The sequence below is a fragment of the Panthera tigris genome, chromosome A2 (assembly GCF_018350195.1).
Source record: "Panthera tigris isolate Pti1 chromosome A2, P.tigris_Pti1_mat1.1, whole genome shotgun sequence".
NCBI lineage: Eukaryota > Metazoa > Chordata > Mammalia > Carnivora > Felidae > Panthera > Panthera tigris.
In genome coordinates, this window is record NC_056661.1 from 139,486,427 (window position 1) to 139,513,169 (window position 26,743).

At 38.0% G+C, this 26,743-nt stretch overlaps 2 protein-coding genes and 1 long non-coding RNA gene across 5 annotated transcripts in view; 1 reads left to right on the forward strand and 2 right to left on the reverse strand.

Annotated features, from left to right (window-relative positions):
* The window catches only part of IQUB (IQ motif and ubiquitin domain containing), a 56,640-nt gene extending 49,824 nt beyond the window's left edge, over window positions 1-6,816 (reverse strand). The window contains exons 1-2 of one of the 2 annotated variants that reach the window (XM_007089185.3): window positions 6,734-6,816; window positions 1,933-2,357 (exon numbers count right to left, since the gene is read on the reverse strand). In XM_007089185.3, coding sequence (XP_007089247.1) covers window positions 1,933-2,353 — 421 coding nt within the window. In that variant the 5' untranslated portion in view covers window positions 2,354-2,357; window positions 6,734-6,816. Of the gene's footprint in view, window positions 1-1,932; window positions 2,358-5,904; window positions 5,918-6,733 lie in introns of those variants that run through there. The other variant, XM_042970977.1, reaches the window with a different exon arrangement.
* Window positions 6,817-6,936: 120 nt separating this feature from the next.
* LOC102962373 lies at window positions 6,937-14,969 on the forward strand. Its single transcript, XR_006212295.1, has 4 exons — window positions 6,937-7,178; window positions 10,346-10,999; window positions 11,366-11,520; window positions 14,145-14,969. It is a non-coding gene; the product is annotated as an uncharacterized LOC102962373 (long non-coding RNA).
* Window positions 13,430-26,634, reverse strand: NDUFA5 (NADH:ubiquinone oxidoreductase subunit A5). Of its 2 annotated transcripts, XM_007089186.3 has the most exons (5): window positions 26,516-26,634; window positions 26,143-26,187; window positions 21,758-21,874; window positions 17,301-17,366; window positions 13,430-14,598 (listed from the first exon to the last, which is right to left on the reverse strand). In XM_007089186.3, exons 1-5 carry the CDS (start codon window positions 26,534-26,536, stop codon window positions 14,497-14,499), a joined length of 351 nt encoding a protein of 116 aa, XP_007089248.1. In that variant the 5' UTR covers window positions 26,537-26,634; the 3' UTR covers window positions 13,430-14,496. The 2 variants fall into 2 exon arrangements, with proteins under 2 accessions (XP_007089248.1, XP_042827013.1); XM_042971079.1 differs by lacking the exons at window positions 26,143-26,187; window positions 26,516-26,634 and adding an exon at window positions 24,394-24,540.
* Between the last annotated feature and the right edge of the window lie 109 nt (window positions 26,635-26,743).

Consider the following 26,743-nt stretch of genomic DNA (forward strand, 5'->3'; position numbering starts at 1 on the left):
AATCACTGTTCATTACAAACATCTAGAATAACTGCACACAAATCTACTTTTCACAAAAATGGACATTATACGGTTCATTACACATTCTATAAAATAAGAAATCAAGACACATGTTGATAACAAAAAAACTGTTCACAAATTATAGGAGGGAAACATAGTATTTAAAAGCTGATTATACTGGGGTAAACGTTCTTCTTTTACATCTATAGACTTTAAATTATAATGGAGAAGATGTAATAAGTAAGTTGGAGGGTAGAGTGCACACTGTAGGCCAAAAAAGTTTTGTATACTTCTAGATGCCTGACACATGACAATTTTCATAAAGCTAAATGAGACATTTATTAATAATCTCAGAATGAAGGGCGCCTGGGTGACTCAGTCGGTTGAGCGTCCGACTTCAGCTCAGGTCATGATTTCATGGTACGTGGGTTCGAGCCCCACTTGAGGCTCTGTGCTGACAGCTCAGAGTCTGGAGCCTGCTCGAGATTCGGCGTCTCCCTCTCTCTCTGCTCCTCCCCCACTGATACTCTGTCTCTCAATCTCTCAAAAATAAACATTAAAAAAAAATTTTTTTTAAATCTCAGAATGAAATTTAACTAGGTATTGTCAATGTTAAGGTTGAGATTGTTAAAACTTGTTTTCACAGCTATCAACAAAGAAAACACTTTCACAGATATTATCAGAAGGCTATTTTAGCTGTTTTATGGATTCAAAATTCTATGGTTAATATATTTTAAAATTTTCATAGCAGTGACTTCCTAAGCTTTGGGAAGGAGTGGTATGTGAAGGAATTTGTGAGTCTCAGGAAGTACAGGACCAAGACAACTTTATCTTAATCACCATGTGTTTGTTAAAAGCTAAAGTATCAGGAAATCACAGAAATATCAAAAAATAGAGCCCAGGGGTGCCTGGCTAGCTCAGCTGGTAGAGCATGCGACTCTTGATTTCAGGGTTATGAGTTCGAAACCCACGTTGGGCATACAGATTACTTTAAAAAATAAATAAACAAACAAATGGAGCCTAAATTTATTGTGAATAATGAAACTGAAGGATAACAGCTTCAGTTACGTATAATTGGGCTTGATTACTTTCTTCTCCTTCCTCCTTCTCATTTACTTGTATTGACGTGCCACACAAGGGTACTCTGCCCCCACTGGATTCAAAAGCTACATTTTACCAGCCAAACTAAGCTGCTATTTAATTGTTAAACGATAGCCCATGTTCTTCACCCTATGGATGAACAATTTCAAAACTTATGGACAAGAGAGAGGAGGAGCAATCAGTGAATCACCCAACTAGGATGGTTCTATGTGCAGCCCCCTTCTTGCCACCCCACTTTGGCTTTGTTACTAACCACGTAGTAATGACTCCTACATGGCATCAACATTATGCCTTTAAAATTAACCTATAATGCAAGACAACGACAGTTTTTCTGAAGCTAAATATAAAGTTAACACTAAACAGAAGTCTAGAAATATGTAAAAGTAACAAGATGTGAGGAATGACCACTAGAGATGGAACTAGGCTCTCTGGAGTCAAGTCCCATTCCAACTCTTTCTTGCCAGCTATGAAGAATCAATTCCAAAGAGGCATGTCAAAGAATTACAGTTATACTCAACAATTTGTCCACCATTTTCCAAGGTCCCTAAACATTTAAAAAACCTACTTCACTTAGGAAAAACAGATCAGCATCAACTTAAAGTTTAATAGTGCTCATCTATTTAGGGAAAATAGTACCCTGCACAATAGAGAAGCTTCACACATAATTAGCAATGCAGTGGCAGTAGCTACAGAAGTTTTGTGGATAAGGGAAAGGGATAGGGAAAGTATGTAATATCACATATAAAACAAAACTTAAACAAAAAACAAATTTAAAAAAGTAAACATTCTTCGACATGAGGTACAGAATATCCTATCTTCCCTAGGTAATACCTGTTGCTAAGGAATCTTTCATTGATGTTTTCAGAGATTCCTTTATGGCCTGTATTTTATTCAGAAGTGTCAGAGATCCAGAATACCCTCTGGCTGGCAGCATTGCATTATCATATTCAGTTCGATAGTGCTTTGGAGAATGTCTTGGAGAATATGAAGCGTGTTTGGGCAACATAACCTCTCCCACAGGTTGTTCTTCGTCGTTTGGTTCCAGGCTTGGTAACCTCTGGCTACTTTCCTCCTCAGCATGTGTGCCATGGCCCTCACCAGACAGTGCTACTTCAGATTCATTATCTTCAGTTTGATCGGACTCCGGAAGCTCTTCTGAGGGAACCGGAATATTGATAGTCTCAAAAGCATCATCATTTTCTTCTGATGCATTAACAGTATTCTGAGCAACAAATTCTTTCTGATCAGACATTTTCCTGAACCAAGAAACATAAATACATTTATTACACATAAAAATTTCTATACCAAATATCAAATTCATTGCTGGTATACATAGTGCAATGTTGCTCATTATTTTTTAAAAATACTGATTATTTTAGCAATGACATCAGGTAAAAACACTGGTGAATTTTTAATAAAAACAACACAGAAAGTAAAAATTACACCAAAAGAGGACCTCAAAGCACAATAAATTTGAGAAAGATCTACTGTCAAGAACATATTTAAAAATATTTTAAAACCTATTGTCACCTCTTCCTTAGTCAATGAACAATGCCTTGTGAAAGGACTTATTTGAATAGTTTTTTTTTTTTCTAAACACAACCTAACACAGGATTTATGCTTCTGAGACTACAATTGATTAGAAGCTCCAAGGATTCTGCCGGCTCCACAGCAACCGTACCCCAGATAGTAAACACTCTTTGTAGTAGCTTTGCTCTCACAAATTGTAGCAGAGGTCCAATGACCTCTGTTCCCCAGAACAAACATATCAACAAACTGTGGGAGGATCTTGGAGCTGGCTAGGGCCTGAGCTACAGCAACCAAGAGCTTTGGCTTGGGAGACAGTATGACAGCATCCAGGAGCTTGGGCCCAGGGTGGCCTAGGGCAGCCAACAGCCAGGCTGCAGGGGCAGGAGCTGAATCAGAGCAGTGAAGAGCCAGCAGAGCAGGAAGCCTACCTTAAAAAGCTGGCAGCCAGGAAGGGAGGGTGGAAGGGAGGATGGAAGGGAGGATGGGAGAAGTGGCCCAGCAGGGGGCAGACTAGAACTTGGACCAGTAGTGAGATGGGAAAGTTGTGTTGAGGGCTAACACGTTAAGCACAAATCCTTATATAGAAAAAAAATAACGTTAGTCAGTGAAGTTCTCTGTCTACTAGGTGACAAATTTCCAAAAGCATGGAATATCTGGAATAAAAATATATACTTATGGAATTCAATGAACATAGCATTAGAGTTCAAGAGAGAATTATTAATGAACTAGAAGATAAATAAAAAGATTTTATATAGAATGCTGTAAAGAGATAAGGAGATGAAAAGTATGAGATTAAGGGCCATGCAAAAGAGAAAAAGAAAGTCTAGCCTATTTTACTGGTAAGTAGATCTTACCGTGAGCTGAGAATGGTTTTGTACTTGAAAATAAAAAACAACGAAGAATATGCAACAGAGATTGCACGTGGCCTGAGAAGCCCTTTTAAGAAAGAGTCTGCCAGCCCCTGATCTAGTATAGGTCACATTGGAATCCCAGAGAAAACAAAAAGATGGAAGAGAGAAGATATTTTTAAAGGTAGTGGCTGAGAATTTCACAAAGCTGATAAAAAATATGGATCCAAAGACCCAAGAAGCATAACATAAATATGCACTTAACAGGGCAAGTAAACACAATTCAAAGCCATATATGTTGTAATTACATTACAGAATAACAAAGAGAAGGTCTGGAAAGCATACAGTGATAAAGTACATATCATCTACGGTTTTGAATTACATTAATTTGTTAACATTAATACAAAGGAGAAAAGTAAACTCACTGTAGATTTCTCATCAGAAATACAGAAGTCACGGCAACGATGGACTAATTAAAAGAAGAGAACTATCAACCTAAAACTGTGCACTTAGCAAAATTATCTTTTGAAACACTTAACAAATAAGTTACCACCAAGATGTCTACTCTAAGGACTTGTAAAGGATACATTTGATGGAGGAAAATGGGCTCAACCGAAGTCCAAAGTGCAAAAGGAGAGGTGAACAAATAAATTATAAACATATGGGTAAACCCCAAACAAATACTGTCAACACAAAAGAACAGAAAATTGAAATATTAGACAATAGTAATATGTAATTAGGAAGGGAAAGATGAGCATGAACTGTTCTCAAATCCTTATACTATTTACAAAATTGAGGGATATGATATTCTTAACCCTAGACTTTGTTAAATTAAATATGCATAGGTGAATTTCAAGTACAACCAATAAAAGAGCTGAGATAAAGGTTTAAAATTCCAAAACAATAAAGAGAAAAAGTGAAATGAGAAAAAAAAAAACTGAACAAAAGCTCAATTTTTAAAACATTCAAGAAACTTCTTTAGGCTCTCACTTACAAAAAAAAAAAATCTTCCTTTTGGTTATTTTCTCCCATAATGGGGCATAATGGCCTGATTAGAAAGAGTCTCATAAGGAAGCCCTGATTCCTGGCAAACATAGTCCTCCCATTCCTTCGGAGAGGCTGAGGTAATGCTTTTGTCTCCGTCTGGTGGGTCATCCTCCCCCTGCTAAAATGGCCAAGATGTCCTCTTCTAAAACAGCAATAACAACAAAATCAAGAACTTTTGCTCTTCTAAAAACACACCTAGAAGAATAAAAAGACAAACCATAGCCCGGGGGGCAATTTTTTACAAAGCTCATATCTGATCAAGGACTTGTAACCAGAATATATAGAGAACTCTCAAAACTCAACAAGAAAAGAATAGTAGTTTAAAAATGAGTAAAATATTTAAACAGGTAAGTCAACAAAGAATATCCTTCAGAAGACAAATAAGCGGGGTCAAGACTAGAGCCGCACAGGAGCAATGCAGCACCCGCGCTGTGCTATAGTTGCAGGTGCACCTAAAAATAGATGAGTCCTAAGTTTGGGACCCAGTTGCCTCATTCTAGCCCTGGCCTGAGAACAAGCACGTGAGAAGATGCTCAATGTCATTCGTTATTAAAGAAATGGAACTTCAAATATATATATATTTTTAGCCCAACAATAGCAAGTGCTAGTGAGTATGAAGACAAGCGGACTTCTTACACCTTGATGGTGGAAACGAAAATTGTATGGCACTTAAAATAACTGTCAGTTTCCTTATAAAATTAAATATATGCTTATCATATGACCCAGCAATCTGTGTCCTTTACCCAGAAGGAATGAAAAACTACACACCTACAAAATCTGTATACAAAAGTCTATAAATGCTTTATTCTTTTTTGATTTTTTAAATGTTTACTTTTGGGAGAAAGAGACAGTGCGTGAGCAAGAGAGGGGCAGAGAGGGGGGGGGGGGGGGGAGAGACACAGAATCCAAAGCAGGCTCCAGGCTCCGAGCTCCAAGCTGTCAGCACAGAGTCTGACACGGGGCCGGAATCCACAAACCATGAGATCATGACCTGACCTGAAGTCAGATACTTAACCGACTGAGCCACCGAGGCGCCCCATAAAGGCTTTATTCTTAATCACCAAAGACTGGAAACAACACAAATGTTCCTTAGTTGAGGCATGGCTGCACATAGGAGACACTCATAAAATGGAATACTACTCATCAATAAAAAAAGGAATAAACTATTGATCATACAACATGGGCAAATCTCAAATGAACTATGCTAAGCCAATTCTAAAAGCTACATACTTTACGATTCAATTAAGTAAAAAAGCAAAGCTGTTGGTTTACAACCTCTAGAGTTCCCCGGGGTTAAATCCGAAACTGAGCCCCATACATGGAAAGAGGCAGCATTCCAGAATGGTAGGTGGCAAGTTTAATAAGCAAGGGAACTTACAAACAAGGCTTATCTTTGGCAGCTGCAAGACAGCAGATCTCTGGACCCACCAGCCAGAATCTTAAAGAGTTTATACAGGACCTTTACTGGGTTCGGTCAGGAATCCAGTCCAGATGGTCTCAATAACACACTACTGTCTCAAGGCCGGGTCCTTGAAGCATAAAACAGATTTTCACTGCACAGTCTTTTTACTGTTTGAACTTTTTATCACTTTTACCTTTACCTATTCAAACGTAAATGTTTTCATCTTTAAAAACATTGTCCAAAGTAGTCCCTATGATGATTGCATACAAAAATGTCCCCCTTTCACTTACAGTTTGCATGATTTCACTGATATATGTAGAATGTTGATGGAACCAGTAAGGCTGGGATCCAGTTTTGCCTTCTACCAAATAAACCTGTGTAATTTTTACGTTTTTAAAGAGGTACAGCAAAGACCGTGGGTGGAGAGGAGAGTGCCAAGGAGGAAAGCATGAAAGCCCTCTATTTAGAAAAGACTCAAAATGGTCCCCATGGATGCCTACCTACTACTACTACTACCGTGATAAGCACTCCGGGTGGAAGATGAGGTACACCTCCCGCCTTGCTGCTGCTGCTGCTTCCGAATCCCAAACCTGGGATCCAGAGCCAGAAAAGGAACTAAGAAAGATGGGATGCTTTGCACGGTTTCTGAAGCAAAGGTGGAACAGTGTCCAGCCGCCAAGCAGTCCCCAGAGCCCAGGAGGGATCAGCGCCCCGTACAAAGTTCTGGGAGTTCAGCGCCTGTCACCGGTTCAAGGCAAGTCTGAGGGTGGGGCCAAGGGAGGGCAGCCAGAACCTGTCCTCCTACCTGACTCAGAAAAGCAGCTATTTGGGTCGCACAGGTTTCTCAAAAATCTCTCAGAGGAAGCAGCGTCCGCACCCGCCACATTCTGTGTTGCCGGCCATATCCTAGCAACGGCCCCGGCGCCACCTCCTCTCGCCCCGCCCCGCTCACGCGAGAAGAGGCGGTGCCCGCGCCGGAAAGTAAAGCGGGGGAGGGAAGGAGAGGGGCGGAGCTAGGGGCGAGGGGCGGGAGGAGGGGTGTGGCGAAGGGAGGAGCTGGACCTGAAGCGTGACCTGGGCGGGATCGGGGGCGAGGAGGAGAAAGCTGGCGGCAGGGTGTTTCTGTGCTGGGTACCTACGTCCTAAAGTGAATCGGCCGCTACCCTCCAGACTCTCACTTAAACTTGCGGCAGGGCACAGTTCTCCGAACCAAAAGCTGAAAGCAGTTTGGCTTATAGATCTAAAAAATGGTATGTAATATATTATGTGTAATGTAATTATATGTAAATATAAAGTGAGAGTGAAGACCTTGACAAGGGAAGATTGTTGTACACAATGCGTGCCTGCTTGCCTTTGTAAATATTAGAACTTGGCTCTTAGCTTCCTGGTAGCCAAAGAGAAAAGGGAGACAGGAGCTACTCTTTTAAGTCAGGAGAAGCAAAGCTTTGGTTAATCACGGAATTATAAAGGTTTTTTCTATCACTGTAAATTCTTTAAGAAGGTTTTTGAAGCAGCACATGTTATTGGGGGAAAGGATCAATTATATTCCTGTTGCAAATGTTGTGACAGATATTACCTAGCTTCATAATAATAGCTAATACTTATTAAGTATTTTGTTACTAAGCACTTCACATATATTTCTAATTTAATCCTTACAAGGTTTTTATTAAAGAGGAATTATGATTAGCCTCGTTTTACTTAATGAGGAAACTAAGGCTCAGAGAGGTTTAGTGGGGAGCCAGGATTAAACCCAGTCTGATTCCAGACCTCAATTTTAAACGACTATTCTATGTTGTTTAACACACTTTGGTAGTTAAAAGGCACATAAGGTTGATTAAATTAAAATTTTTGTCGTAGATAGTAAAAGTCCATTCTTCATTCATAATGTTCAATGTCTTCAGTCCTTTATACCGTTCCACTGAAATTACATTCTCATGCCCCCAATAACTTCTTAATGTCCAGTGTCATTTTTCTCAATGTCTTCATCCCATTTTATGACAGTTTCTTACTAGAACAATATAAAATATGTATTATATTCTCAAATATAGTCAGCTTTAATAATGGTTTTAAATTAAAGCAAATTTGTTTAAATCACTTCATGATTCCACATATTCACAAAGAGCTGAGAAAAGAGGGGGAAGCATTCATATAACCCCTAGGGTTAGTCTCTCATGGGTAAACCAGGTGTGATTGGAGATATGTAAACTTCTTCCACTCTTCTATTGCCATCTCCAAAATCATAGTGTATCTTAAATTTTACTAGTAACGAGAATTCCATTGGTTTTAAACACTCACTGTGCTGGCTCTCTTTAAAATTTATCATGCACTGTCCTGCTTGTGAGGTGTAGGCATAGAGGCAGGAGATGGAGGAAGGAAAACCTGGTGATAGAAAACTTGAAGTACTTCACAGTGTTAAATGTGACTTGATACCCACGATACGTTCATATTTTATTTATACTTTGCTGTGGAGATGATCTTACACAACTGTCTTAAAATATACGAGCCTAACTTAAATTGGTGGGTTTCTGAGTTAGTCTTTACAGGTGGGAGTGGTTATTACACATCAAAATCACACACATACACACACATGCACATACATACATACATATACATACACACACAAATATACACACAAACATATAGTTGTTTGGTTCTACAAAATAAATGTAAATGCAGGCTGAAAACAACCACTAGGAAAAAGAATCTCAATTCTGAAAGTGGAAAAGTAATTTTTTAAATTTCATTTTACATTTTACTTTTCACAATAAACTTATGCATTTTCTCAGGAGTTATTGCTCAAAATGACTTAACTTTATTTCTCATGAAACATCCATCTTTTCTTATCTCAGTATTTATTTATACAATAGACAGATCTTTTAATGTGCTTTTTTTTTTTTTATGTTTATTTATTTTTTAGAGAAAGAGTGTGAGCAGGGGAGGGGCGCAGAGAGGGAAACACAGAATCTGAAGCAAGCCTTGGGCTCTGAACCGCCAGCACAGAGCCCGAAATGGGGCTTGAACTCACGAACTGTGAGATCACAAACTGTGAGACCAGCTGAAGTCAACACTTAACCGACTGAGCCACCCAGGTGCCCCTCATGTGCTTTTATTTTTACAAAGATGCCACCTACTGGCTGTATGAAATCAAACATTTCAAAGTATTTCTCATTGTTTACTCCAGGCCAAAATGTATTTTGATATAAATGAATGTATTAGAAAAATATATTAGAAGAATTTAGAAAACTAAGGACCTGAAAATTATGCTTTTAGAAATTATTTATATGGATTAAGTTTGGATCATACCTCTGTGAGCTTGTTAAGAAACTATATATATGCTTTTTTTTTTCTGAAAACTTTTTTCTGAAACTTTAAGGGACAAATGTGTTTGAATTCAGATTTTGCAGATTTTTGAAAGGTAATATGAGCATATGCTGTATATTCTGTAACACTGTCAGTAGGTCTGGGGAAGTAGTCCAGAATCAAATACATTAAATCTGTGACAAAAATATATTCCCATTCACATTAAAGTGAGATAAAGACCAATTCAGGTCAGCTTTTGCTTCCAAATGAATTATGAACATTCTTGAAGTCTGGTACTTAGGTAGGGATTGTAGATCTGTTTTACCCTGAGAAAAGGAATCAGCCCTCCAGTGATAGAAAAAGAGAGTAAAATGAAACATTGTTATAAAACAGTAATGTTTATCTTTAGAAATGCATAAAATGTTCATTCGGAAGCAAGCAAACAAACATGATATTCGAAGATCATGAGAAATCTCCTGCCCTATGGTTGTGGAAGCATGTGTTGAAATGGCATCATCCTCAGCTCAGATCCCTTGAGTGACTCTTTCGAGAACTGTCAGCCCTCATTAGACCTGTAATATGAGCAAGAAACAAACTCTGTTGTTAAGACATTAGGATTTAGGGGTAGCCTATTCTAATTCACTATTTTTCTCAATCGTCAGCTACTTTCCTTCACTAACTAGAGTTTTGGTTTATTGCCTCTAAATAAACACTTTTAAATAAACTTCTCCGGTCCCCATCAATAACTCAAATCACACATCACATTCCCACTTTGATTTTTTGTGAATTCTATTAAAAATAAGCCTCTTGATCCTCCTCTAAACCAAACGTCTACCTTTTCATTTACTTTGTTCTCAAAAAGGTAGTATTACTATTATTGTAGCATGGGCAGCAATCCCGTTAGTTAAGTACTGAGTTTTAAAGAATATTCTACCCTCAGTTGGAAAATACTCATGGTATGTTCAGCGATTTGCTACTTTACCCTAGACCGCACAACACACTTGCATAGGAGTGTTTATGTAACCACGGAGGCTGGGAGGAAAAGGCAAAGGTTGGTATTAGCCTGTATGTGGGAATTTCCTTATACAGAACATTGTTGATTTCCTCCCTTTGACAGAGAAAACATGAGGGTAGCATCTGTCTTCCAGTGACTGGGGCCTGATGTAAAGAACTGGGAAGAGGCGTACAAACTCTGATGTCTGCTCTTGCAGTTGGAGCACGTGTGAAGCAAGGTCCTGCAAGACCTGAAGACCTTAGCTTCTGAGAACAGTGGAACTGATCTCTTAGACTTCATGGGAGAGTTCCTGGATAAACAGAACACAGACTATCTGGAATACCATCCTGGTGGGCAGAAGGAATTAGAAGAGCTGGCCCAAAGGGTATCTGTTTGAAAAGCCTGCTAAAGCATCAGGTAGAGACAAGTTCCGAGGGCAACACAGCAAGCCTTCCCATTGTAGTAGGTCCCAAAGTCAGCTACCTAAGAATCTTGATCTCCATTTGACAGAAGACTGCTTTCACTTTTGTCTAGTATCCTCGTTGTGCTTGAAAATAAATCCGCTTTGCAGCGAAAAGCTCAATTAGCTTCACTTCTGTAACTGCACTTTAGGATTAGAAAAGGAAATGACAAAGATAAACTCCTTTTCTTCCATCCCCCCAATTCTGAGGGGGGTAGGGGCGCAGGGAGTAACAGATAATGAAGAAACACAATGAAACCTGAGTCCTGGTGGCTCACAATGGCTGCCACTGCTGACATCCTGTCATTTCTATTCAGGTAAGACTACTTTTCCAACTTCTGGGGTAGAAAGGAAGGCAGCCCTCAAAACTGAGCCTTCCTTACTCCAGTGGGCGCCACATACCGTTTGCCCGTGACAGTCATAGTTTATTCCTGTTACCTTATGGAATTTTTTTCTTTTAGAGAGAGAGAACATGAGTGGGGGAGAGAGACAGAGAGACAGAGAGAGAGAGAGACAAGAGTATTAAGCAGGCTCCACGTTCAGCACGGAGCCCAATGCAGGTCTTGATCCCACAACCCTGGAATCATGACCTGAGCCAAAATCAAGAGTCGGATGCTCAACCGAGCTACCCCGGAACCCCATCCTTATGAAAGTATTAACACTTCTCTCAAAATCATTTACAGGCTGAATGAAAAATTATACGGTCATCCTAGATGTAAATCATTTCCATCCCAAAGGAAAGAATGGGAGAAATTTGAATATTCTGCACTCAGTACCCAGATAGAAGAAAGGGGGCATCAACTTTGCTGCCATCTTTTTGTTTGCAAGGCTCAAACTGGTAAGCTTCTTTTTCTTTTGAAGTGTGTGGTGTATGATTAATCTGAATGAAATATGAGAAGCCTAGGGAGATTTGAAATAGGCCATTCTGAAAATTACTAAAATTAGTCTAGAAGCCACTCAGCAACACTGAAGATCTTTAAATAGAATTATTTGTAAAGTGATCGGGAAAGCTTAATCTGGAAGTTTATAGGAGTAAAAAACTATCAGGTTCAGTAAGGTTCTCTGAGCAGTTGGAATGGCAGTTAGTAAATGTAAAAATAAACATGAATGTAAAAAATGTAAAAATAAACATAGCCATGCCTTTTAAATACCTACCCCATTAACATGATCTACCTATAATCCATATGAAGATTTTTGCACAAAATGAAATCCAGTTTACTACCTCTGTTCCTACTTATTCTGTATAGTTACTTTGACAAAACAAGTCAAGTAAGCAGGATGGAGCCTGTTTTGGTACAGTCCACATAGTACAGGCAGGAGTAACAACCCAAGAATGTTCATAAAAAATAATACAATGGTTAAGAACACGAGTTCTGGAGGAAGACTGTCTAGGTTCAAAATTTAGCTCCACATCTTACTAGCTACACAACCTTGGTTATGTTCTTACACCATCTCTTCACCTGTTTTTCCAAGGTCCCCACGTAGCCTACAATGGAGTACAATAGCAGGAGAGCACTATTCACACTGAATTCTGGTTTCCTTATCTGGAGAAATGGAGATAATTTGCAAGATCACACTTTTTTTTTTAATGTTTATTTTTGAGAGACAAAGGGAGTGTGTGTGTGTGTGTATGCAACTGGAATAGGGGCAGAGAGAAAAGGAGACAGAGAATCTGAAGCAGGCTCCAGGCTCTGAGCTGTCAGCACAGAGCCTGACGTGGAGTTCAAATTCATGGGCCTTGAGATCATGACCTGAGCAGAAGTCGGATCCTTAACTGACTGAGCCACCCAGGCACCCTGTAAAATCATACTCCTGAGTTGTAGCGCAGATTTAAGAGGGAAATTAGTCAAGTATTTAGAATAGTGCCTGGCAAACATTAACAAATATTAGCTACTATTACTGTATTACAACTACTATTCTACCACTAGCATTTCTTTAAAAAAAATTTTTTTTTCTAAGGTTTATTCATTTTTCAGAGAGAGAGACAGAGCGTGGGGGGTGGGAGGGGCAGAGAGAGAGGGCTGAGCTGTCAGCACAGAGCCCAACGTGGGGCTCGAACTCACAGACTGTGAGATCGTGACCCGAGCCGAAGTCGGATGCTCACGTGACTGAACCACCCTGGCGCCCTTACCACTAGCATTTCTAATGCAAACATCAATAAGGTCCTTTTTTTTTTTTAATGTTTTTATTTATTTTTGAGACACAGAGAGACAGAGCATGAGCAGGGGAGCGGCAGAGAGAGAGGGAGACACGGAATCCGAAGCAGGCTCCAGGCTCTGAGCTGTCAGCACAGAGCCCGACGCGGGGCTTGAACTCATGGAGTGTGAGATCATGACCTGAGCCGAAGTTGGACGCTTAACCGACTGAGCCACCCAGGCGCCCCCAATAAGGTCCTTTTAATTAACAGGCACAGAGAAGCTCTGTTGGTGAAATAGATAAGACACCCAAGAACCGTGGAAGTGGGGCTAAAACGTTGCAGAAAAGACACACCAAGTCATCTGTTTGTTATGTGCTCAAAGGACCTGAAAAAAATGGTTGGCTATAAATATAATTTATTATAGTGAAAGCAAATGCTTAGACCTGGAAAGGAAGCTACAAATCATAAATTCTTCTTGCCTCCACTCGGTCACTGAGTTCACAACGGCAACAGGACCATGGGAATGAGAACCCCTGGACTTCTGACTCCCTCTAAAGCTTTTCCCACTTCCCCCGCAGAAGCTTTCTTTTGCATTCAGACTGCTAAAAAGTAACTCAATCCACTTCATTTAATATTTATTTACCATTTAATTTACAGCACTGTAAGGGGAGAAATATATTGGAAAAAATACAATTTTCTCATTCTAAAAATTCTGAATTGATTCTGCTTTGCCACAAGGAATGGCGAAACACACACCTATGCATACAAACGCACAAGAGCATTATCTTGAAGTTAAAAAATACCAAATTTAAGTATTTAGAAATGATAGGGCCTAGGAAAAAAGGTGAGGACACATTAAAAGTAATTTATGCCAACTGTTTCTTTCCTTCGATAGCATTTATTTTCAGTTTGATACCCAGCTGCACTCATATTAGAAACTTAGTGAAAACCACCTAGTGATTCTACTTGGAAGTTACAACCCATGTGACACAGAGATGTTCTGAATATAAGCCTGTTCATAAGTCAGGTAAACTTTAGGAACTCTCTATGTCTCTTCTTTTACATAAATTCTATCTCTACCTTGATGTACTTTGGTTGATCAAGAAAACAAAAGGCTAAGGAACAGAAAGCTAACTTCTTTAAATGAGACAAAAGGAAACATTTTTACAATTACTATAAATAGGTCTTTCTTTCAAATACCAAATCAGTTTCCTCAACTGTACAACTACAATTTGATGGTTTTTACTTTTACTACTTCACTTCAGTGATTTATAAAATTTGTCTAAACAATAATACTAATTAAGTATCTTTCCTATTTTTTTCAGGATAAAAACCATTAAATGATGTGTTGAAGACATGCCTAAAAATACTTCACATTTCAACTATGGCTTCTGCATTGAAAATCTATAAGAACTTTTCCAATTAACTTTCCAATCTTTCCACAACCTCTCTGTTTAAAAAAAAAAAAAAAAAAAAAAAAAAGAAAAATCTTTGAAATAATTTAAGTGAATGCTTTACATATCAAGTATGGATTCACAAATCCCTATTACCACAGTCATCAATTTTAACAAGTCTCCTAAATACGTTCTGTATTAGTTGTCTTGATTTTAGATATTAATAATAAGGAATATTTAATTACATCAGTTTCCCATCAACATGCTAGTCATTTAATGATGATTATATTGGCCATTTCCATTGGTTGGCAGGAGGCTCTTCCACTAAAGGCTCCCATGGTTTCCACTGTATCATTTTTCTTGCCAGACTTAGTTCATTTTCAGCCTGTTAATAAAAATTTTTTAAAAGAGCATTTGATTATACTATTTAATAGATATTTACCATAGCTAATGACTGAAATATAATTATCAGAACTATTATCATATTCATACCTAATAAGCTATTTTACCATCAAATGTTCTACATCATTAATTACCTTACCTTTCATAGCTACACAATCATGAGTAAGAAAAGATGGCTTTTGAATTTTTCTATTTGATTAAAATTTGCTATTAGTGTCCAAAAGCTTATGTGGTGAGTTTTCAAACTAATTGTCTGTTTCACTATTAGACTCCAAATTCTTTGAGGATCAGAAGTATGTCCCTTTACCAGTGTGAACGGCTTTCAAACTTATTTTATCATGGCCCATCGTAAAACACAACAAACAAATTCTACTAAGGGAACCACAACACACACATATACCTAAAACAAAACTAAAAATATGATTGCTTTTACTAGCTATGATACATTATTATGTTTTTTTAAATGCTAGTCACAACCCATCTAACTGATTTTACTGATCCATAATCACTTGAGATCCAGTTTGTAAAATAGTGATCTATGGAATGTAGAATATCACAGGTGGACAAAAAATATTCACTGATTGAATTAATTTCCTTATCAAAAGTTGTCATATTTACTTTTTCCCTTGAAACAAATTTATAACATATTTGACGAATATATTTCAGGTATCTTTTTATTTCACAATTTTTATACAACAAAAGACCTATGACAACTCTGGCCAACTTAGAAGAAAGAACACTATTAAACACTTGTCAGGACGTCACAGAAGGAATTCAAATACAGAGTAAGTGCCAGATTCTATCACAGGCTGTTAATTCTGTAGTTTAAAGCAATGCCTCATTTATGCCAGTGGTACAAAACAGACAATCTATGTGTAGCAGCAACAGTCTACAATGTGTACAATGAATTAAAGAGTAGATTAAACGAAATCTGGAGGTGGAGGGATTTACTAACGCTGCAATGAGAAAACAGTATAAACACTAATTAAAAGTATCCCTGACTGCCCTTTGGCCCAGGTCCCTCGAACATTTTTAAGCCCCCAAGGCATTGTGTAGTGTGAGGAGGCTGCCTAACCCAGAACATAGCTGGACCCAGCTGCATGTGGCCCAGTGCCCACCCCTTCTCCCTTCCTTTAGCTTCTAACACACTCACTACCTTTTCCTTATTCCTCTCATGCTGTCTGCTACCTACATGTGACTACTGAGTGAGCACTGGAAATGCAGCTAGTTCAAATGCATATGTGCTGCAAGTACAAAATACACACTAGATTTTAAAGACCTAGTATAAAAAATAATGCAAAATATGTCAATATTTTTAAATTGATTACATGTTTAATAATATTTTAAATATATTGGGTTAAGTAAAACATTATTAAAATTTAATCTTACTATTGCCCATAAAACATGGAGAACTGCACAGCTGACTTAAAAATACTTATTGAATTTTAAGACTATAACTGCATGATAAATTAATGTATCAGTTAAATAAAGTCATGATCAAAGGGAAATCTGACAGAAAAGAAAGAGGAACAGAAATGGAAAAGAAGTTAGCATCAAGTTCCCATATGGTACAACAGCTGGCAAATGAATAGAAAGACCAGGAAAACAGGCCTTTGAATGACTGAAAATGGTCTACATTCATAAAAAGCCATCTGAATGCCCTATTCCTCTTTTACAGAGTCATCTAACAATTCTTCTGAATTTGCATATCATGTCTGTTGGTGATATAACTCCCTCATCACCAATACTACCCAGTATTTCCTTTTCTTTGTCCCTTAATAAAACACAAGAATAAATAGTTGCACTTTTTTTAAATACAAAAACATGTACAAATTAAATGAAACAGAACTGAATATCAGACATATTTAAGGGGAGACATCTAAACCTATAATATGGGAGAGGGGGTTCTAAAGTGGTGGGGCAAAGGGGCAGGGTGATTTAATCAAAAAATTATGAGAAAAGATACTCAGTTGAAGTCAAAAGGCAAAGAACAGACTAAAAAAAAAATGTGCAGACAATGATTAGTATCTCTTTTATTTGAAAAAACACTCAAAGAAATAAAGAAGAAAAATACTAAACACAAATGATAGAGTAAAAACATTAATGACATGCTTTATATAAAACAAGAACATATTTTAAGTTTAACCTTACTAATAATTCAGGAAAAAACGCACAACCTAAAAAAAAGGCATAATTTCCCCTGATTTAATTAAAAATTGCAGCATTCTTGCCAACATAGATGTGTTAATCCAACAGTCAAAAATAAAAGTGTATTTTAATTTTATGATTCACAAGATCTGTATCTCTCCATATTAAAAATATACTAAGCCTTTAAAACATAAAAGTATTTGTATCTAAAAAGATAAAAGTGTCCATATAACAGTAACACCGTGTTACTAGTTTGAACTAAAGTAAGGCTAACAAGAAGATGCTGATTAAATTCAAGGTGTTTCACACTCCAATTTTCCAACAGAAGCCTCAAAAATTCATGCATAATTAATGATAAATATTTGACATATACATGATAGAAAGATTTCCTACATGTGATTATTCTTATATTTGAGAGTTGATATAAATAAAGAAATTCAGTTTTCCTTTTTTTCTGGAATGTCAGTTTTATATCTCTAAATATTGTGCCTCTGAACATTTAAAACCAAACATCTAACTATTCAACTTTTTCTTTACCTGAAGAATCACCTCTTCCAGTTGGCCACCCTGAAGTTGGTCTTCTAATTTCTTAACATCTGGTTCCTAAAATTTAAGGAAAAAAAAGAAAAAAAGATTTAAACAAAGGAGTGCAATATCTAATATTTAATTAGATATCTATATCTAATATTTAATTAGGATATTGAGGCCAATATCCCAATTAAAAAGACCCAAATATAAAATAGCACTTAATTTGGCAAATATAATTAATTTTTCTTTCATTGTACCCTTACTAATGTTTGCCAAATATGTGGTGGAAACCCATTTCATCTCTCTACTATTTTATTGCTTTTCTGTCTTAATATTAACTTGCTTATCAACAGTAAGAAATACGATGCCCAATTCAGTCTTTCTAAAGTACAGATTTTAAAATACCACTTTATTTTCTTAGTATTTCCTATATTTCCTCTGAGAGCATTGGTATTGAAAATAAATACTACCCTGTGACCCAGAATTCCATTCCTAGGTATATACCAAACAGAAAGCGTAATACATTAGTCAAATGACATGTTCAAGAATGTTAGCACAAGAACAGTAGCACAAATTATAACTCCAAACTGGAAATAATTCAAATGACCATATATAATTAATAAATATAGTATTTGGATATAACAGAATACTATATAGCAGTGAGAATGTACAAACTACAACTGTATGCAATAACATGATTCTCTCAAACACAGTATTAAGTGAAAGAAACCATGGACAAAAGAGCACAGAATGATGATTCCATTTATAAAAAGTGAAAATCCAGGCAAAATGAATATTTCGTGTTAGAGGTCAGAAAAGTAGTTATCTTTAGGAGAGTAGTAACTTGAAGGGGAACGAGAGAGTTTGGGCATTCTGGAAATGTCCTCCTTTTGATTTGGTGTTAACATGGGTGTGGTTACTTTGTGAAAAGTCATCAAGCTCTACACTTATAATGATGGCACATTTCTTTATGTACATTATTCTTCAATAAGAGGTTTAAAAAAAATACCTAGAAAATTCAACAACATACATTTATTTATTTCTAGTCAACTGAGCTTTGTGAGAGCCAGGAAGTATGTACACACTTACACATACATAAGGTATTAAGTAGGATGGTTTTTTGGCCCACAAATGGAACGAAAAGAGGGAGAAAAAAACAAAGACATTTTCTACAGGAATTGGCATGTTTCTGCCTCAGGGCATCTGCTGGCTGCCCAGGGATATCTGCATGGCTTGTTCTTTACTTCCATCGCTCATATGTCACCTTCTTAGTAAGGATCACTAGGATAATAATTTATATTGTGGTGGGCTAAATAATGCCCCACAAAATGTACATGGCCTAATCTCTGAAACCTATGAATGTTACCCCGTATGGCAAGTACTTTGTAGATGTTAATTAAAAATCCTGAGACAGGCAGATTATTCTAAAATATCTAAGTGGGCCCAAATACAAGTGTCCTTATAAGACAAAGGCAGAGGGAAATTATGCATAGAAGAAGGGAAAGTAATGTGACCACAGAGGCAGAGATAAGGGTGATGTGGCCATAAGCCACGAAATGCTAAAAGCCACCAAAGCTGAAGAGTCAAGGAACAGATTCTCCCCTAGAACCTCTAAAGCAAGTGTAGCCCTGTTGATAACCTTGATTTGGGCCCTTGATACTAACTTTAGAATTCCGGCTTCCAAAAATGTAAAAGAATAAATTTCTACTGTTTTAAGCCACTAAGTTTATTAGAAGAGGCACAGGAAACAAATACATATATGTAACATCCCTGACCCTGAAACACATCATTCTCTTTTTCCATTTTTCCTTCACTGCACTTAACTATCTTCTAACATGCCATGTAATGACTTTATTTCCTTAATTCTTTGCCTCCCACCATTAATGTGTAATCTCCAAGAAAGCAGGGATTTTTATGTTTTGTTCACTTCCTTATAGGCACTAGCTTCCATGCCTACAACCACACATGGCATATAACAGGCATTCAGTGGTTCTTGAATAAATAATAGTTGGAAAAGAAAGGGTGGGGGAAAGCAGATGAACATGTTTGAGAAAGATTGTTTAACTCAGAATTAACTAAGTTTTAAAGCCAAAATTCAGGGGCATGTGGGCAGCTCACTCAGTTAAGCATACAACTTCAGCTCAGGTCATGAGTTCATGGCTCTTGAGTTCAAGCCCCACCTCTGGCTCTGTGCTGACAGCTCAGAGGCTGGAGCCTGCCTCGGATTCTGTGTCTCCCACTGTCTCTACCCCTCCCCCGCTTGTGTTCTGTCTCTGTCTCTCTCACTCTCTCAAAAACGAATAAACATTAAAAACAAAAAATAAAGCCCTTTTTTCTTTTAATGTTTATTTATTTTTGAGACAGTGAGAGACAGAGCATGAACGGGGGAGGGTCAGAGAGACAGGGAGGCACAGAATCCGAAGCAGGCTCCAGGCCCGACACGGGGCTCGAACTCACGGACCGTGAGATCATGACCTGAGCCGAAGTCAGACGTTCAACCGACTGAGCCACCCAGCTACCCCTAAAGCCCTTCTTTTAAAAAAATAAAATAAAAAATAAAAAAATAAAGCCAAAATTCAAACCCAGAGCAGAGAGGCAGTCACTGTTAGGGGACCCAGGAGATTAAAGAAAAGAATGTCAGTTAAGCGTTCGACTTCATCTTAGGTAATGATCTTGTGGTTCATGAGTTTGAGCCCCGTGTCGGGCTCTGTGCTGACAGCTCAGAGCCTGGAGCCTCTTCAGATTCTGTGTTTCCCTCTCTCTCTGCTACTGCCCCATTTCCATTCTGTGTCTCTGTCTCTCTCTCTCAAACAATGAATGAACATTAAAAAAAAAAGTCCTTCTGCTTTAAAGAAATAAAATACAGAGGAACAGTTATGAAGAAAGCAAGCAGAGAAAGACTCAAAGTTGAAGAGCTTCACCTCATGAAAAGAAAAAGGAAATTTCTTATTGTGATGGGAAAAACGGCATAAGCCCATTTTCCTTAAGGAAGACACGAAATTAAAAGAAATGCTAACTTCCCCCTTAGACTTTAATCTATAAGTTACTTTCACATTTACCAAGAATAAATGTTCCAAATCAAAATACATGGTCCTGTTGTATACCTAAGGAAAAATAATTATGCTCTTTGGACTACAGAGTTTGTTATGTTAACCTAATAATACTAAGAATACATTAGGGCCACTTATCACATATATGTAAATTATCTTTCAAGCTTATGAACACTATTTTGGATAATTATAAAAATCCATGAGATAACTGCTAGTGTGAAAATTTAATAACTTAAAAATTTAATTGCACAACAGTACAATATAGTTTGGTGTAAAAGAACTAGCAACAGTCTACCATGTGGCTACAGCCTTGGAGTTAGAAGCTATAAAATGCCTGTGTTAGTCTGTTAGGGCTGCCATTACAAAATCACATAGACTGCATGACTTCAACTACAGAAACTTATTTTTTCACAGTTTTAGAGACTGTTAGTCCAAGATTGAGGTCCGACAGGGTCAGTTTCTGAAGAGAGCTCTCTTTCTGGCTTATAGAAAGTCACCTTCTCAAAGTATCCTCACATGGCAGAGAGAGTGCAAGCTCTCGGCTGTCTCTTTTTTTTTTCAATTTTGTTTTAATGTTTATTTATTTTTGAGAGAGAGACAGAGCACAAGCAGGGGAGGGGCAGAGAGATGGGGAAACAGAATCCGAAGCAGGCTCCGGGCTCTGAGCTGTTAGCACAGAGCCCGATGTGGGACTTGAACCCATGAACTGTCGTGACCTGAGCCGAAGTCAGATGCTCAACTGACTGAGCCACCCAGGTGTTCCTCTGCTGTCTCTTCTTATAAAGACACTAGTCTCATTGGAGCAGAGGGCCAATCTTATGACCTCACTAACCTTAATTACCTCTGTAGAGGTTCCAGCCACATTGAGGGTTAGGGCTTCAACAGATGAATTTGGGGAGGGTGTGGGTACATATTCAGCCCATGAACAATGCTTGATATAATTTCTGGTAGTTAAGAGACTAACCTGGTCTCTTTGCAACAAAGCACTTTTTAAAATAGTTATTTCTGACAATTTTCTTTAAACACAACACACATTTTTTGTTTGTTTTGCTTTCATTTTCTTCTTTACTCTGAAAATAGAGAAGAGATAAGACTGACATATCTATAAATAAATCAACAATCAGTGAAGGACTTGAGAGGGAAGAGAGGTAAAAGAAGCAGCGACAATGTTAGCCTAGAGAAGGGAGTTGACCTTATTCTTCCACTCCAGTATCTAATAGTGGCCTGCAGAAGGAAAGCACTTAGTGGACAGGAGTTTGCTGAATGAAAGGGAAAAAGGATGGAAGAAAAGCACAGAAGAGAAATGAAAGGAAGTATGCAGAATATGCAAAACACAAGCAACTGATTTTTTTGTTGTTGTTAATGTTGCACCGGAAACCATAAATCCAAGAAAGCAAAATCAAGTCAGATACTTACCGCTTTAACCATACTCAACTTTTCATTTGTAATCTGTTCTGTATACTTTCTATATGCTGCATTTTTAGGAATTTGCTCAAGAACATCAAGAATCTTTGTGTACAGTATTCTTAGCCTCTGAAAAGACAAATCACATACATTTCCAGTTTAAAATATCATCAGATTTAATAGAACACTTTAAAAGTCTCATGAATTATTTTTAAAAACCTCACTTCTGATTTTTACAAAGCATTTAACTCTTCTTTGCTACAATTGCTTCATGTCTGTGCCCTATAAAACCATCCCCTTTAAAACTATGAGTATAGTGAACACTTGAACAATGCTGGGGTTATGGGGTCAATCCCTGTCATGGTTGAAAATCCACACAGAACTTTTGACTCCCCAGAAACTTGACTACTCATAGCCTATTATTGACTGGAAGCCTTACCAATAACATAAACAGTTAACACATATTTTGTATGTTGTATGTGTCATATATTGTATTCTTACAATAAAGTTAAGCTAGAGAAAAGAAAATGTTATTAAGAAAATCATCAGGAAAATATAATTACAGTACTGCACTGTATTTATTGAAAAAAATCTGCATATAAGTAGACCCATGCAGTTCAAACCTGTATTGTTCGAGCGTCAACTGTACAAATATGGATAGTTTTCATGCTCCATGAACAAAAGTTGTATATAAGTTAAAGGTATAATAACAAGTAAGAATAAAACTGCATCCTAACTTATTGTTAATGATCTATTTGAAAATCAACTCATTTACTAAATCATTATTTCTCAATTTGAGATCCTAAGCACTCAAATTCAGATTTCCCCCCCAAGTTTTCTTATTTGAATTTCTGTAGAAAAAAAAATACAGGGGCATCTGGGTGGCTCAGTCAGCAAAGCTCTTGATTTCAGCTCAGATCAGGATCTCATCATCGTGAGATCAAGACCCCATCAGGCTCTGTGCTGGATGTGGAGCCTGCTTGAGATTCATTCATTCTTTCTCTCTCTCTCTCTCTCTCTCTCCTCCCCCCTTACATTATTTTAGATAACTCCCTATATGCGTAAAATATGCAATGCTTATCAGGATGATCAAATTTAACTAAATGTAATCATGATATTTCAGCTTTATAACGACTGAGTTGGTACCATGTTAATGAAGGTTTCACCACAAGCTTAATAGAGAAAAGGAGCAAGAGAACTGAGTCACTGCACAGCACATATTGAAGCACAGTGAACTTAAAGTTCACAAACAGTGGTTAGTAGTAAAGTCACATGGTAAGAAGTCGTTAAGCAGATCCTGACTCATGACAGTTCATAAATAACAAGTATAATCATAAATATACATACATAATTATTTTTTATTTCCTTGTATTTAATTTGAAATTTTAGTTTAATTGTATAAAATCCATAGGTACTAATACCTACTTCTATTTGTATATATTCACAATATACATATGAATAAACAAATAAACAAACCTTGAGGGCCTCTAATTGTTTTTCTTAAAAAATAATCTGCATATTTAGACATTATTTATATATTTGAATATGATGTCCCATAAGGGTATTTTTAATTATACTAATTTAGACCTTGTCAGATAACATATAATCCAAATTATGTGTGGGTTTTTACCCTCATCTCTTAATTTTAGCAAAGGATATGGCAATAGAAAGGCGTGATAAGAGACTTGGGTTCTAAAATGGAGATGTTAATAATACCCGCTTCAGGGGTTGTTGTGTAACTTAACAGTACCAGGCACACATTAACTTTCAGTACGTGTTAGCATTATTATTATTCTGTTGGAGGGAGTCACTTCAGCAGATATCAGAGAAAAGGTTCAAGAAAAAGCAGCATCTGAGACAGACCTGGAGAAACGGTAGGACTTGGACACTTAAAGATGTAGAAAAAAGCAATCTTACACATAGAATACACACAAAGGATTGAATAGCAGGAAAAAAAGGAACATAATAAGTATACAGTTGTATTTTTCTTGAACTATGCTATCCAGTAAGGTAGTTACTGGCCAAATATGGCTACTGACCACTTGAAATGTGGCTAGTCTGAAATATGCTGCGCTGTAAATGTAAACATACAGTGGACTTTGAAAATCTAGTATAAAAATATAAAATATTACTTTTTATATCGAATATATACCGAAATATTTTGACTATGTTAGATAAAATATGTTGTTAGTTTTTACATTTTTCTTTTTAAAAAAAGTGACTCCCAGAAAATGTAAAATTACAAACATGGCTTACATTTATAATTCACATTATATTTTTATTGGACAGCCTGTGGCTAGAATACAGAACACATAGGAAATGTTTAGGAGATAAAGTTAGAGAAAAACTGAGTCAGACTGTAAGTGGTTTTGTGTGCCACATTAAAGCATTTGGGATTATTCTGTGGGCAATTAAATGATTTAGGAAAATTATATGATTAGATTTGTGTTCCAGGAAACTTAACCTGTAGTAGTGACTTAAAGGACTCGATGGAGGAGAAAAAGGCAGAAAGGCCAGCAGGATAGTTGCTGTAATTGTCTACACATAAGAGAATAAAGAGGTAAGACTGGAGAGCTATTACAGAAAAGGATCAACAGAACTTGTCGCTGAAATAAACATGAAGGAAGATCCAGGGAAAAGAGAAGTACCAACTGTGATGTCCAGCTCCAGCCTGGAGAGTAGGAAGACTCATCATCATCAGGAAAAATAGAGTCCACAGTAAAAGAAATAGATTTAGAAAGGGAAAACCAGGAGTTCAGTTTTAGACAATAATGAGCCATTATCAACTCATAATTAAGACATTCATCCAACAAACCTTATGTTTTCTGAGCACATACCATGTGCTAGTTAGTCACAGCTCTAGCAGTGAACAAATGGAATGAAAAATCCCTGCCTTCACAAAAATCTGCCTTCTAATAGAGAGCCAATGAGCAGGATAAATTAGTAGAATACAGTATGTAGAATCGTGATCTGGAGGGCCTCTGTTAGGACTCTTTTAGAGTGAAATTGAAAGCCACTGGAGGGTTTTGAAAAGTGACATGACCTGACTCACGAGCAGGCTGACTCTAGCTTGGGTGAAAAAAGACCAAACTGAAACGGTGACAAGAAGCGAGAGGCAGTTAAGAAGCAAATGCAATTATCCACAGCTTGATGATGGTAGCTGAGAATATGGTAGTAGCAGAGGAGATAGTGAGAAGTACTCAAAATCTGGATACGTTAAAAGTAAAAACCCAAAGGATTTAATGAAGTACTAAATGTGGGGCGTAAACAAAAGAAAAAAATTAAACATGATTTCAAGGTTTTTGACCTGCGTGACTGCAAGAATGGAACTGTCATTCATTGAGGTGAGCAAGCCTGCGAGAAGAACAGGTTTGAAGGAGAAGAGTAAGAAGCCAATTTTGGACATTACGTCTGGGTTGCATGTCTGACATCCAAGTGGAGATGTCCACTAAGCAATTAAATATACAAGACTCTCATAAAGAGAGGTCAGTGATCCACAAAAAAATCTAAGAATTATCAGTGTATTGGTGGTATTTAAAACCACTCGGTTGGGTCCAGACAAGGAGACGCATATAAATAGAGAAAAGTCTGAAGAAGTCCCAAGAACCAAGTCTTAACACTCCCAAATTTGTAAGTGGGATACGAGAAACGACCAGAAAAGGAGAAGGCAAAAAGAATAAGAGGAGAAAAACAAACAAAAAAAAAAAACCAGGATATTGAGGTGGCCCCAAGCACAAAGTGCTAGATGAAGACAGTCCCCAATGTGACAAGTGCTGTTACTGGGTGAATTAAGATGAGAAAGGAGAGCTGACCGTTGGATTTAGCAGCAAAGAAATACTGACCTTGCAAAGAGCAGTTCTAGCCAAGTCTGAGTGGAGTGTGTTCACAGGGGAATAAGAGAAATTGGAGACAGTTAAGCACAGATTAAGTCTTTCGAGTTATCTATAAGGTGGAGAAAAATGGGGTGATTACTGAAGCGAGGAAAAGGATCGAGGATGGTTTGTTAGATGCAAGCATTCTGAATACTGATGGGAAAGACCCACTAGAATGGAAAACTGATGACATAAGGGGTTAGTTACTAGAGCGATATATTCGGTAAGTCTAACTGTACTGAGGTCACCCAGGCAGAAAAGGGGAGGCGGGAGAAAAGGTGGAAACTGGAGATACGGGAATGGGAGGGCACTCATAAAAGTACCAGCGAAGCCACGAGAATGCTACGGGAAAAGTCAACAAGAAATGGCATCGGATCAACGAGGTAGACGCTGTTCTCGTCTCAAGACAGCTCTCAGGCTGAGCTGTAATTTGGGGCTTGAAATATCCGCATTCCGACAGCCTTTCAAACGAGGTCACAGAGTTGGGAGTCTTCCTTGGGAACTCAGCAAAGAAGCAGCACGTACCTCGTGTGGACTCTCACACACGGCCAATCCCACAAGGCCCGTGGTCTGTTCAAAAACAAAACAAGGTTCACGCAGGTTACAACGCCGCGCGTCCACCACGCTAAGGAAGGGCAAAACCACCACTTCCCTGGCTAAAACCGGCCGAAAACCAGCCAGCTATTGGTCTCTCCGAGCCTGTTGTTCGGAGCGTTTTTCTGCCTCTCCCAGAGAAGCTACTAAATCTGCCATCCCGGAAAGCGCGGCAGAACGAGTACCCCCCAAAAGCACCCGCAAGCCCGCGCCAGTTCCGGCCGCCACCGCAGGATCAGGGGCTATCGGGCTGACTCTACCCGCACAGTCTAAATTCCAACAATGACCTCCCCATTCACCTTACCTTCTTCAGCAAACCCGCCATGACCGTGCCGACAGACCGGGGACGCGCAGCCCTCTGGGAACCTCGCTCAGACCCGCTCAATCCACCACCGAGGGACCCGCTCAATCCACCACCGAGGCCGGCACACCGTCACCTAGGAAACAGCTTTGTTCCTCCCCCTCACGCACTCAGGCTCTCCACTGAGTCAAAGGCTGTGCCCCGCCCATCCCTAAACGGAAAATTGACGCA

Excerpts from the sequence above, each read along its gene's own strand:
- NDUFA5 (XM_042971079.1), bottom strand. The coding sequence starts at position 24,525 with ATGGCTCATTATTGTCTAAAACTGAACTCCTGGTTTTCCCTTTCTAAA. Across the intron at positions 21,875-24,393 it reads GGAGCTGGACATCACAGTTG|AGGCTAAGAATACTGTACAC; the intron begins GTACTTCTCTTT and ends TTGTCTTTTCAG. Across the intron at positions 17,367-21,757 it reads AGTTGAGTATGGTTAAAGCG|GAACCAGATGTTAAGAAATT; the intron begins GTAAGTATCTGA and ends CTTAAATTTTAG.